An 11795-nucleotide genomic window follows, 5' to 3' on the forward strand; every position below is an offset into this window, starting at 1 on the left:
CCTCTCTGTGGACCAGCTCAAACACAAACAAGATGACGGTGGCCTGAGAGCATCTCCCAACAAAACTATCTTTATTCACAAATTACATACCTCACTGCAAAGGTCCTGCTCCCACCCACACCCACCCAGACCGCACCCCCCCCCACCTTCCTCACCCTCCATAACCCCACTTCCCCCTCTCCCCACCCTGGTGGTCCTGCCCTCCCTCCCTTTCCCCACATCAGCCAGGATCAGCACTGGGATGAGACCACAGGGAGCCCCTAGGGTCCCCTGCAGGCCGCCCCAAGGGGCTGGCACTGGAGAGCTGGCCCACGGTTCCCTACTGGCTGCAGTGCCGCTTCCTCCTGCCCCTTGAGGCAAAGGGGTCACACCTTCTCTTTCTTGGCTGTGTGGGGCGATCCAGCCCCAGAGCCAAGGCTGGCTTCCCAGAGACCCCTAGGTCAGCCCCGGGGACAGGCAGCTTCTCACCAGCAGCTGGGCCTCCACACGGAGCCCGCGTCCTAGACTTGGCGGCGGCTGGCGGAGCTGGGCTGAGGCCTGTTCCCTGAGGGGAGGGGCCCTGGGGAGCTCTCTGGGTCCCCCAACCTCCAGGGCCGACCAGCCCCGAGGCAGGGGCAGGACTCAGGCACAGGCCCCGGGGCAGGAGGTTGTGCTCAGAGGCCAAGAGGAAGGCCAGGCTGGGGAGGTCCCCCTCGTCCTCACTGGACCCGTCCCTGGGCCCTCGGGCCTCCTCAACAGGAGAGGCTCCTCTGAGAACGGAGGTATCCCTGGGGCCCAGTCGAGGGCCAGGGCGCCTTTGACCCTGGGGAGGGGACGGCCGTGCAGCCCGGAATGGAGGCAACTCCTGATGTCTGGGAGAGGGAACAAAGCCTTTGGGCCTGGACAGGCCAGTGTCTGTCTGGCTGAGCCTATGAAGGGCCTTGAAATCCATCTCTGGTGGGCAGGCGTCATCGCAGACCCCGAGCTGGGGGCCTCGGTCGTGCCTCTGGGCACCTTGCCCGGCGCTGGACTCAGAATGACTTGAGTCCATTCGGGGTGCGCTGTGACTGGGGGGTGCTCGCGCACCCTTGTCTTCCTTCAAGGCCAGGAGTCGTTTCTGCACCAGCTGGTAGGAGGGAGGAGGACAGTGACTGCTCCACACACACGTGTGAGAGGAGAAGCACTGGGCAGTGGGACAATGGCCCTCAGGGGTAGGAGGAGATGGGTGACCCCAGGACTTGAGTCCACACGCAGACACTGTGTGTTCCTGCCGTCCTCCTGCACCTGATTCCCAGCTGTGTGTCCTACGTCCCCTCGCGGCTCCCCATCCCTCCTTCCTGTTGCCCTGCACTGCACCCACCCCAGGCCCCCCAGGCAAGGGAGGGATGGACACAGCCACGTGGGCCTCCTGTCCTGGGGTCCTATCTCTCCCCTGCTCACCAGAGTCCCTCCCTCCCCTGTCTTACCTGGGTGTCCCTCGTCACCCCTTTTCTACCTGGGGTCCCTGGCTCCCCTGGCTCCCTGGGGTCCCTGAGTGTCCCTCTCCCTCCCCTGGCTCACCTCTTCAAGGGTGAGTCCTTCCTCCTGCTCCAGCTCCTCAGCTAGGGCCAAGAGATCCAGCTGTGCTTCTGGGGAAAGCAATTCCTCCAGGAATCGAGGGTGAATGACCACCTCCACCTGGGACAGAAGGAAGAGGCTGTGAGCATCCTTGGCCAGGAGTGGCCTGTGAGCCAAGGCCTGGAGGGAAAGTGAAAAGCCGAGACCCGCACCTCCTCCCCTCCACAAGGCGGGGATGGTTATCTCACACACACACACACACACACACACACACACACACACACACACACACCCCTCCCTACACACAAAGCCCCCCCCCCCCACTACAGCTCAAGAACAAGGAGCTGAGCTTAAGTCCCATTGGCCTGGGAGGAACCCAGATCTTGGGTGCTGAGAGTTCCACGCCCTGGAATCTAGCAGACCCCAGGCTCCAGGCCAGCCCACCTTGGTGATGAAGTCTTCCTGGGAACACAGCTGGTCAATGTAGCTCAGGAGATCTGGGTCCGGGTAGGTCCCGTCCTCCTCCTGCTTCAGCTCACTTCCGTCCTCTCCACATTCTGCATCTGACTCACCCGTGGCTGAGTGGACAGGCCCCACCAGTACCTCCATGATGTCCACATACTCTCTCACAGCCCCAGGGGGAATCTCCTTGGGTGCCTTGGGCTCCAGGGGCCGCTGGGATCTGTGTGGCTTCGGGCGGGTAGGCTGGGCCCTGCGGCTGGCCTTCCTGGGAGCGCAGGCTGAGGCAGAGCAGGAAGGAGGGAAATAAGGTGAGGGGCTCCCAGTGCACCTCCTGACCACCGAGCACACGGTGGTGACTGCAGTGTTGGGGTGACATTGACGTGAGTGGGGGCGGGGGTCAGGACCGCCTGAAGCCGTATGCACAGTGGGAGGGGCAGGTAAGGGGGGCATCTAAGAGAGTCCCATGTGAAGGAGTGTGGGACCTCTGATTTTCCTGGGGTCTCCCCATCAAGCCCACACTTTAGGCAGACTTTGTGTGGGGTCCTTTGATAGGGAGCTGGGAGAGGAGTTTCAAAACGGACCGAGTCAGAACCCCATTGTGACCAAGGGCTGCTGAGACCCGCCCCTCCCCCCCCGCCCCGCCTTTGGTAGCTGTTCTGGTTGAAAGACCAATGCCCTCTTGAAGGAAAAGGACCCATGTGGGGACAGTGGCCATCCCGAGGCCCTTGTTACCTTTGCCGTCAACGCCAGTGGGAATGTGGGTGCCTGGCTGAAGGCCCACGTTTGGGACTGGGGGCCCCCGAGGATCCAGCATCAGTGGGGCTGGGGGAGGCAGGCCCTGTACCCCCTGTAGCCATTGCAACTTCTGAATCTGCATCTCCTCCTCTGCCTCAAATTCCATGAACCTAGGGGGTGACAGAGGCATAGGCCACCCTGAGATAAAGGCCTGGGCTCTGGAGCCCAACAAAGGTGGCAGAGAACGAGGGATCGGGAGAGGATGTGCCTTGGGGCTGTCAAGGCCCTGAGATGCTGTCCACAGCAGAGAGCTGTGGAACCAATCCAAGATCTGGGACACTTCCTGCCTCACCAGCACTGGAGGGCATTGAACAGCATAGACCCACATCACTGAACTGGGCCAGGTCAACGGGACCCACAGCAGACCCACGGGACACCCTCCTCATGCCCCCGTCCTTATCTAGAACCACACGAACAGCCAGAGGCTGGATCAGACATGTGTTCCCCACAGGGGTCCTTGCCCGAATCCAGGATCCTGGGCTGGGACTGAGAGTCCTGGGACATAAACCTGCAGACAGGGCTCAAGAGAGGCTGGAGGACGTGGACGCTGAGCATAGAGGGGAGCTTTCCTTTCCTCTGAGAGGCGCTTGTTTGATTTTGTTTTTTGAACCAAAGGGATTGCCGTGGAGAAAACCCTGGAAGGGCTGACAACAGGCTGTCTTCCCCGGCCTCTTCAGGGATGCCAGGATACCCAGGCAGGCCACTCTTCATGAGGAGCGGGGGTCCCAAATTCTATGTCAGTGGCCGCCAGCCACCCATCACTACGGAGGCAGCAGGCTGGTGGGTGGAGCGCATTCCCCTGCAGGGCCCTATGGCTGGAGCTGGACCCCTACCAGACTCACAGCTTTACCCCACCCCATCCTGAGACCTCCATGTCAACACAAGGGTGGGTGAGCATCAGGGGAGGGCAGAGCCCCGGTGGAGGAAGGGCAGAAGACTCAGGCTCTGCAGGTGAAGGAGGGGCTCCTGGAGGGCAAAAGGGCCCCTGGGATGCAGGGACCCTGTGCTGGGTGACAGTCCTCCTCCTTTGTCCTCTCTGGTGGGCACCCCTACAGCCAGACCCTGCCCTGGGTCTGGCCCTCAGCCACCGCTCTCACCCACCCTGCAGCCCTTGAGCCCAGGACGCTGACTCACTTTTCCGCCATCTCGTAGTAGATCATGCGGTCAAAGTTGCTGGTGCGCTGCCACTCCTGCACGGCCAGCTGCTCTCTCTCCTCCAGTGCCATGGTGGGCTTCAGGTGGGCCAGGGATCGCAGCACTGGGCTGTAAGCCGTCGGGGTCCGTCTCCGTGACCAGCCCAGCCCCCACCTGCCCGACCCCACCCAGCCATGCAGACCACATGTCACTCAACGAACGTAAGGACGGGGAGAGGCAGGTGTCTGGGAGAGCAAGACAAGGCTGCCCGGCTACCACTGTCACCGCCTCACACTCCCTGGAGGATGACCACCCACTCCCAGGCTAGAGCTGGGACCTTGTGCTTGGGGAGCGCTCTTCCTCCTCAAGATTGCCTTTTCATAATCAAAATCACTCTCAGTAATGAGGCATGGCAGGTGCCAGGCAATCTGCTAACACATCATAGATTAGCCCAAGGAGTCTCCTGCACACTCCTCTGAGGTACGTGTAACTGTCCCCTTTTCACGAGGGACCTGCGGTTTAGGATGGAAAAGCCTGCCAGGCTCACAGCTCTCATAGGAGAGCACCCTCGCCCTTAGGAGAGCTCTACCACGGCCCTGTTCCTATTGGGATTCTCCCGAACAATGAGAGCCAGGTGTGCATGAAGCTCTCTCCTGGGCCCCGCACCCCTACCCTCCTCTGAAGTCACAGCCCTGGCCATGCACACTCCAGTCCTGAATGAGGGGAGACAGCACCACAGGAGAGCAGGGCATCCACCCCGTGGCTCCTCACCTTACACCACAGCCCTCTGACTGCACGTCTCCAGTCAATATGACCGTGAGAATCCTAAGACATCGAGTTGATGGGGCTCACAAGGTGGTGGGGTCAGTTGACATAAGGCCCTGAAGGGATGTCATGAACGGGCAGAGTGATGTGTATGACTGACTGTGTGCCTTCTCAGAGCATGGACATCGCCCTCAGACCTTCCTGCCATATCCCTAGAATCCTAACCTGTGAGTCCACCCACAGTTCCTCTTTATCTAAAATCTCCGATAAGCTCATGACCCCCCTGAGAGTTCACTCACATGAGAAAGCAGGAAAGAGCTTCTGCATCAGGACTCTGCGGAAGGTGCCTCCAGGCCAGGGGCTTGAAGCGCTGCCAACGTCGGAAGTTCTCGCACACGCTCTTGGGGTTACAGGAGTCATCCTGCGCGGCCTTGGACTGGTTGGTGGCCAAGTTGCCCTCCCTGGAAGTGCCATGTGGCCGTGGCCCAGAGTTCGCTGGGGGGATGATGGGCGCCAGCTGGGCAGCTGGTGGTGGCGCTCGAGGAAGAAAGCTGGGGGTCCAGCCTCCCATGCCAGCCTGAGTCACTCCAACATCTGGAGCAGTCACAATGGTCTCCATCGCAGGACTTGCTAGGAATATGGATGCAGGACAAACAGCACTCCCACTGAGGGCCCCTGGGATGCGCCAGTTGAAGGGGGCCTGAGTAAGGACAAAGGTCTGAGTCTGGGGGGGCTCTACTGGCCTCCCTTCTGAGCTGACTTGGAACATGACGTTGCAAGCCCCAGGGGCACTGGGGCCATGGCCACCATGAGCCAGCAAAGGTGTTGTGGGGAAAGCTGGCAGCAGCAGGGTGCTGCCAGGAGGGAAAGATGGGGTCATGGCGGGTGGCGGGTGCTGCTCCCGGGGTGGCCAGTGTTGGGGGCCAGGAACAGGTGGAGCAAAGGGCACTGCCGTGAAAGGAGACAAGGAGGCACCAGGGTTCATGGTCACATCCGTTCCCAGCACTGCAGATGCTGTTGAGGCAAAGGAAAGGGGTGAGTGCCGGAGGAGAATGGGCACCGGGGACTGAGGCTCTCTGGGGAACCAGTGTGTAAATCTCCACAGGGGAGGGGCCTTTGGACAGGGGAGACTGTGCAGTGTGCAAATGTCCTGGAGGGATTTTCCTGCTCTGACCTCCAGTTGAGAAGTATTCCACTGGTGACCTCGCTCTATCCACCTGGTTCCCTGACCCTTGTCTGCCAAGAATAAACAGTCTCAGCAAGCACTGACTTGGAGAGCCTCCCTAAGGCGCCCCTGGCACCTAAGCCTCACAGGCTGTCTCCCAAGACCTGGAACTGGGTGGACATCTGCTCTGTGAGAAAGGCCCCTCAGCAGGTGCACCGGCAGTTTGGGAGCTTCTCCAAGGTAAGTTCTCGGCACCCAGATGCCCTTTGTGGACAGGCACTATTTAAAATCTTAGGGCCCCACCTCCTCCTCAGTCTTCCATTTCCTGATGCTCAGTATAAATCTTCTGTTTCTTTCCTAGCCTCACAAAACAAAACAAAGATGCTGGAAAAATCTCTCTCCGGTGGAATCCTGATACAAACCTATTACACCCCGGCCCAGCATGCAGCTGCATCTCAGAACCACCCACAGCAGACCCTTAACGTGAGCCAGGTCCTGCCACCCCCTCCCCAGTGCCCAGAGTCACTGTCATCACTCAGGGGTCTGTTCTGAGGAGGGGGGATCTGAGAATTAGGTGTGTGTCCCTTAGATTCTGTCATTTCACAGCCAGTGATGGTTGCAGAGGATCAAACAGGGGCCAGGGAATTATCATGTTACATTGGCTGTGGGAGTAAGACTGCCTGTGGTCTTTCCCCTTCCAGCTCCCTCTAACGGAAAGTGAGACAAACTGAGAAGCGGGCATGAGCCAGGTGCCATTGTGATCAAGTTGTCTGAAGCACCTGTCCAGGAGAACAAGGTACACAGCACGGTGCACCTGGTTAATCAGAACAGGTGTCATAGGACGTCTAATAACACAGAAGATGTCTTCCTGCCTCTGGGTGACACTCCTTCCCCCTTTGTAAAGGGAATCAGCCTTCACACACATTCCACCCCAACCAGCCGCACTCCACATCGGTTCCCTGTCCATGAAGGAGTGACACCAAATATGAACAAACTCTTCCTCTCAAGGCAGGCCTGAGGGTCCGCCATGAGATACTGGACAAGATGACATAGGTCTGAAGAACTGCATTTCCACAAAAGGAAGAGCCATTCCCAACAACCTGGGACCCCCAGCACTCTCTTGGCTGAAGCTACATGGTTGCCCATCCCCTGTTGGATCCAAGGCAACAGTTAGCTGAACGGAGAAGTGAGCTCTGGGCTGGAAGGAGTGGAGGAGGTCTGGGCTGCGGCAGTTAGAGGAACTTCCTGCCTAGCTCTGGGAGAGGACACTTCACTGCAGGTGTGGCCACACACAGCCCCACTGAATAGTTTTCTGACTAAGACCATCTGTCCCCCTGGCCCCATTAGACACATTAGCTCCAGTTCACATCCCTTAGAAAGATATGGTGGGGCAAGCTTCAGCTGCCTGAGGAACCCAACACAGGGCTAGGCTTTCCTCGTGACCCTCCCTGTGTCATGACCAGGACATCACCCACATCCCTACACACACGTTTCAAAGAGGTTTGTCTCCCTTCTAGAAAGAATCAACATCCCTACTGCCATCCTTTCTCCATACTCAGGCCAGTTCCCCTTCAGCCACCTCCAACGACCTCCTCCTGCCCCGTACAGTCTCAGAGTGCTTCAGGCTCCCCAGTCTCCCCAGGAGAGAGGGCCCAGAGCTCTCTCCTTCCTCTACTCCAGTCCAGCTATGTGCCCACATGTCAACTGTCACCTGTGAACCCCAAGGGTTTGATGGATGGCAGGGTCTCTGAGAACACACCCCCAGCCTACAGGCTTACCTCCTTCTAAAACCATCCCGCAGGCTTGGGCACGGACGATCGCTGCCTCAGCCGCGATGAGAAAAGTCAAAACCAGGATCCAGAGAGTGACCTGCTCCAGCAGATGCTCAACATCCAAGTAAAGGAGGGAGAAGTTTGAATCTAAACTATAGAATGTGGGACGGAAACATTCTGCAGCGGGGGAGGGGCAGAGGGCAGGTGGGCCTGGGTGGGATGGGGAGACATTCCATGAGGGCTCTGGCAGGTAGGCAAGAACTGAAGTTCCTTCCACATTACACGGTGGCAATGCAATTTGTATGTGCCTCTGTGGGCGATTTATAAATTGCTTTTTAGAGTCATAGCAGCAAGGTTGGATTTGATGTTCTCTTTATTTCGCTTCTTTCTCCATCAACCTACTTTTGTGTCCCTCAACCCACTCTGCTTCCTACCTGGCTGTTGACTTACTTCAACAGAGATTAGACTTTCGGAACAAAATTCAGAACTTTTAGTCTGATAAACACTTGGGTATTTACGGCCACGTGGAACCAAGTGTTTGAAATTAGGATTGTCTCAACAGATGCAGCATGGTTGATTGCTGTATGTACATCATTCCCAAGGAAGTGGTCCTTGTGCTCCAACCAACATCCACCAAGAGCAGCCTTACTAATGCTCCTTTGTGCGGGAAAGCCCCCCTCCATCAAAAAATCATCATGCAGCCCACATGTCTAAGAGCAGAATTCACTAAATGTGTTTCTCATAGTATTACATTGTTGTTAAATATTTTGTACCTTTTTAAAATTTTAATATAATAGTTTAACAAATAGTACCTTTGCATGGTTCAAGTTCAAATTGTGCAGAATGGAATTTGCACTCACGCCTCCTCCTCCCACCTCTTTCCCCTGTCAACCCAATCCTCTTTCCCAGAGGAAACCATTATTATGTTTCATTAAAATCTTTCCAGAGATACATTGTGCAACTAAAAGTGAATGCAATCTATTTTCATTTTTGAAAATGTCTGCAGTTGTTTTCTGGTTGAAAATTCATAAGTGTTCCAACATATCTGAGGATATTTCCAATGATTGTCTTTGTGTTGGTATCATGGCTCTTCTATTTTTGCACCAGATCCCTAGAACAAGAATTTCTACACTCGCTTAAATTTCAAAGTACCTGAAAGAATAGGGTGGCCAGATCTAGCAAATAAAAATAACAAATGCCTAACTGAATTTGATGTTTGTATTTCGCAAAAACAATGAATTCGTTTTTAATATAAGTGTGTCTTATGCAATATTTTGGACATAGTTTTACTTGCAAATTCTTTCCCTGTTTTTCTGAAATTTGCATTTAACTGGAAAGCTGTATTTTATCTGGCAACACTACCAAAAATGTATCATATATTAAGCTATTATTAGTTACTCATCCTTGTGAGAAAGTGAACTCGGAGTAAAGAGACTGAAGTGTGCATCTTGGCTTCAACACGAAACCCAGTTGCAAATACACACAAAATCTGCAGGCTCTTTGAATGAAATGGATTTGGAAGAGCCATCATATAGCATTGAATGTCTAGGCTTAGGAGGGGGAGGGACAGAAGTAAGGAACAAGAAGGCAGAAAATCTTCTTCTCTTTATGTTAAGGGACTAAACATCGTAGAGCGCTGGTTTTTCTAGGTGTTAAAAATCCACTACCCATGAAATGGATGTGCACCTTGAGACAATGCCAAGACTTTATCCACCAATGTTCAATCCCCATTCATACAAACCCACTTCCATCTAAATCCTATCCTGCAAGCCCAGCTTATAAGCTTGTGCATTTCCTGCCTCCATTACTTACCCTGACTCTTTAGAATCTAGGCTCATCAGTGCATACGGTCTCATATACATGGGAATCATGGTAGCAATGCTTTTTTAAAAACATGTTTGATTCTTATTTTCATACTGAGAATGAATGTCACTTTATCACTATCAAGATGATATGAAAGAATATTCATGTCTTGTGTTGTGAGAAGAGAGGATTGTTAAGAAACTTGTCAAGGAAGATGAAGAGTGAAAACCTCAGAAGATTGAAACCCAATCTTTTGGGAGACAAGATTCCCTCACTGCTGTAGCAGCAGAATTCTTACTGATTGTAGGGTGTTGGGGAAGGAAAGAGAGGTTTAGAAGGACTTTTCTACACTGTGAAAAAGACTCCTGTTGGTGCTTAAGACATTCCTTGCCCCTTGTCAGGAAAAGTTGCCTCAAAAGAAGATGAGAAGATGAGGTGAGAGTATTTCAAACAATATCTTGGTGAACTTTATATAAAGAAACTCCTGTTGGGGACTGAAAAAAAATAAACAACTTGGAAATATCGCTGAGTACTTGAGCTTTTATCATGAAGGAAAACTGAAATGATTTTCAACCAATAACTTCATTCTAGAGGGATGGTGAGGCAAAATATTGTACCCAGGCACTCAAGAAAGCCAGGCTTCCTTGTTGCTTCCCCGTCTTTTCAACCAGTTATTTACAAGATTCTCACTCATAACTCTGACACAGTATCTGAATGAGTCTTCTCAGGGCCACTGATACAAAAATTACATTGTGGAAAAATTATCCAGTCCCAATACTGTGATCATTTTTGTACTGCTTCAAAATCCTACACCCCAGAGACAGATAATCAAATTAGCCCGAATGGAATTTGGAAAGACCTGTCACGGAAGGGAGCATCTAAAAGTCCTTTGGATCATGATCTCTGACCATTCCTGCAGAGACGTTGGGAGCAGGCATTGGCTACTGAGAAAAAACATCTCTGGACACAGATCACAAGCCTCAGAAGACAGTTCATCTTCCACTCAATCACGGAACAATAGAGAAACGAAGAGATACCATGTTCGTGTCTCGTGGGGTTTTCAAATCTGTACACTTGGAGGCTCTTAGTGCTGTTAGATGTGAGGGGTCTTCAGAAACTTCCTGTTGAGTGAGAAATGCTCTAACCTTGCAACTGACCAGAAAGAGGATCTGGTGATTGAAGTTTCTTTGGGAAGCATTATAAAGGTCAATAAGCTGATCCCACTATTTATTATTTTTATTGCCAACTGCAATTCTGCAATATATTACCAAAAAGGAGAAAGGCAGAGTAAAATTCTTCCCATACTACCTGCTGTGTTGATATTGACTCATTGTCACAGCTCGCTCAAAGCTGTAACAAAAACTTGACCAAGGAAACACCTGTGAATCAACATTTATTGAAAAACCTCCATGTATTGAATACACTAAGAATAAATATTCTTGTAGAGTAAATGCGTTTGGAAAACCTCTTGGAATGGAGTCAGGAGACAGTATCTCGGAGTGTTTCCCAGGTCTGAAATTCTTTGCTAGGTTGTTCTTTAAGGGAAACTGCAGGCTTGCTGGGGAAAAGGACCTACTGTTTTGAAAGGTACAGACAAGAACCAGGGAACTGCAGTCCACAGGGCTAGAAAGCACTTGCCCCAATTTGAGGATATTGTGCTTGAGCTCTTGAAACTCTGTGTATGTAAGTGTGTGGATTTCACGTGTGCAATTTAAAAATCACGAGTGCTCATCTCACAAGAGCTGGTTTTGAGAAGAGACCGCCACGAAGGTTGCCGGTGAGGAGACACCACCAGAAAGGGTCGCTGATGCCCCCCAACCCTCCCTTTCTCTCCTCTCCTGCAGGGACCTTGTGGCCCCGCGCCTGCACGCATGCGCATGCCCACTGGGGGCGGGGCTCTCGGGCACGCGGACAGCCAACCTCCAACAGGCGTCTGTGGAGCACGCTGCTGGGGAAGGCAGGGGCGCATGCGCGCGAGTGCTAGGGGCGGGCCGCAACGGCCTTCCTGGCTGGGGGCGGGGCCACTGATGGCAGCCTATAGCCTCAGTAATATGAACCCTGAGGTAAGGGATGCTGGGAGTCTTCACCCCTAGGTGTGACTGCTCCGCGCTGCTGTTCACCCTGTGGGTCATGTGTGCCCTTGTCCTTGCAGGGAGACTCCCCGCGTTGGGGATTCACACCCCCATAGAGCCCGAGACCCCGAGGGGTTTACACCAGGAGTGTTGGCTCCGCTGGGGAGCAGGCTGCGTGGCCGGTGCGGGGACGGCGGGGCCTGCAGTGGGGGGTGGACGGTGTGTGTGAGGTTACACAGGCGCCTCTGGTCTGCGCCTTCTGAGGAGAGCAGGCGCTGGAGGGAAGCGCTT

The 11795-nt window shown here is 53.9% G+C and overlaps 1 protein-coding gene across 1 annotated transcript; it reads right to left on the minus strand.

Moving 5' to 3' along the window:
- Nucleotides 1-319: 319 nt before the first annotated feature.
- LOC130844493 (NUT family member 2G-like) lies at nt 320-11564 on the minus strand. The gene is made up of 8 exons (XM_057720716.1): nt 11170-11564; nt 7636-7781; nt 4992-5706; nt 3928-4056; nt 2731-2903; nt 1981-2276; nt 1540-1656; nt 320-1105 (listed from the first exon to the last, which is right to left on the minus strand). Exons 1-8 carry the CDS (start codon nt 11562-11564, stop codon nt 320-322), a joined length of 2757 nt encoding a protein of 918 aa, XP_057576699.1.
- Between the last annotated feature and the right edge of the window lie 231 nt (nt 11565-11795).

The sequence above is a fragment of the Hippopotamus amphibius genome, chromosome 2 (genome assembly GCF_030028045.1).
Source record: "Hippopotamus amphibius kiboko isolate mHipAmp2 chromosome 2, mHipAmp2.hap2, whole genome shotgun sequence".
Classification (NCBI taxonomy): Eukaryota; Metazoa; Chordata; class Mammalia; order Artiodactyla; family Hippopotamidae; genus Hippopotamus; species Hippopotamus amphibius.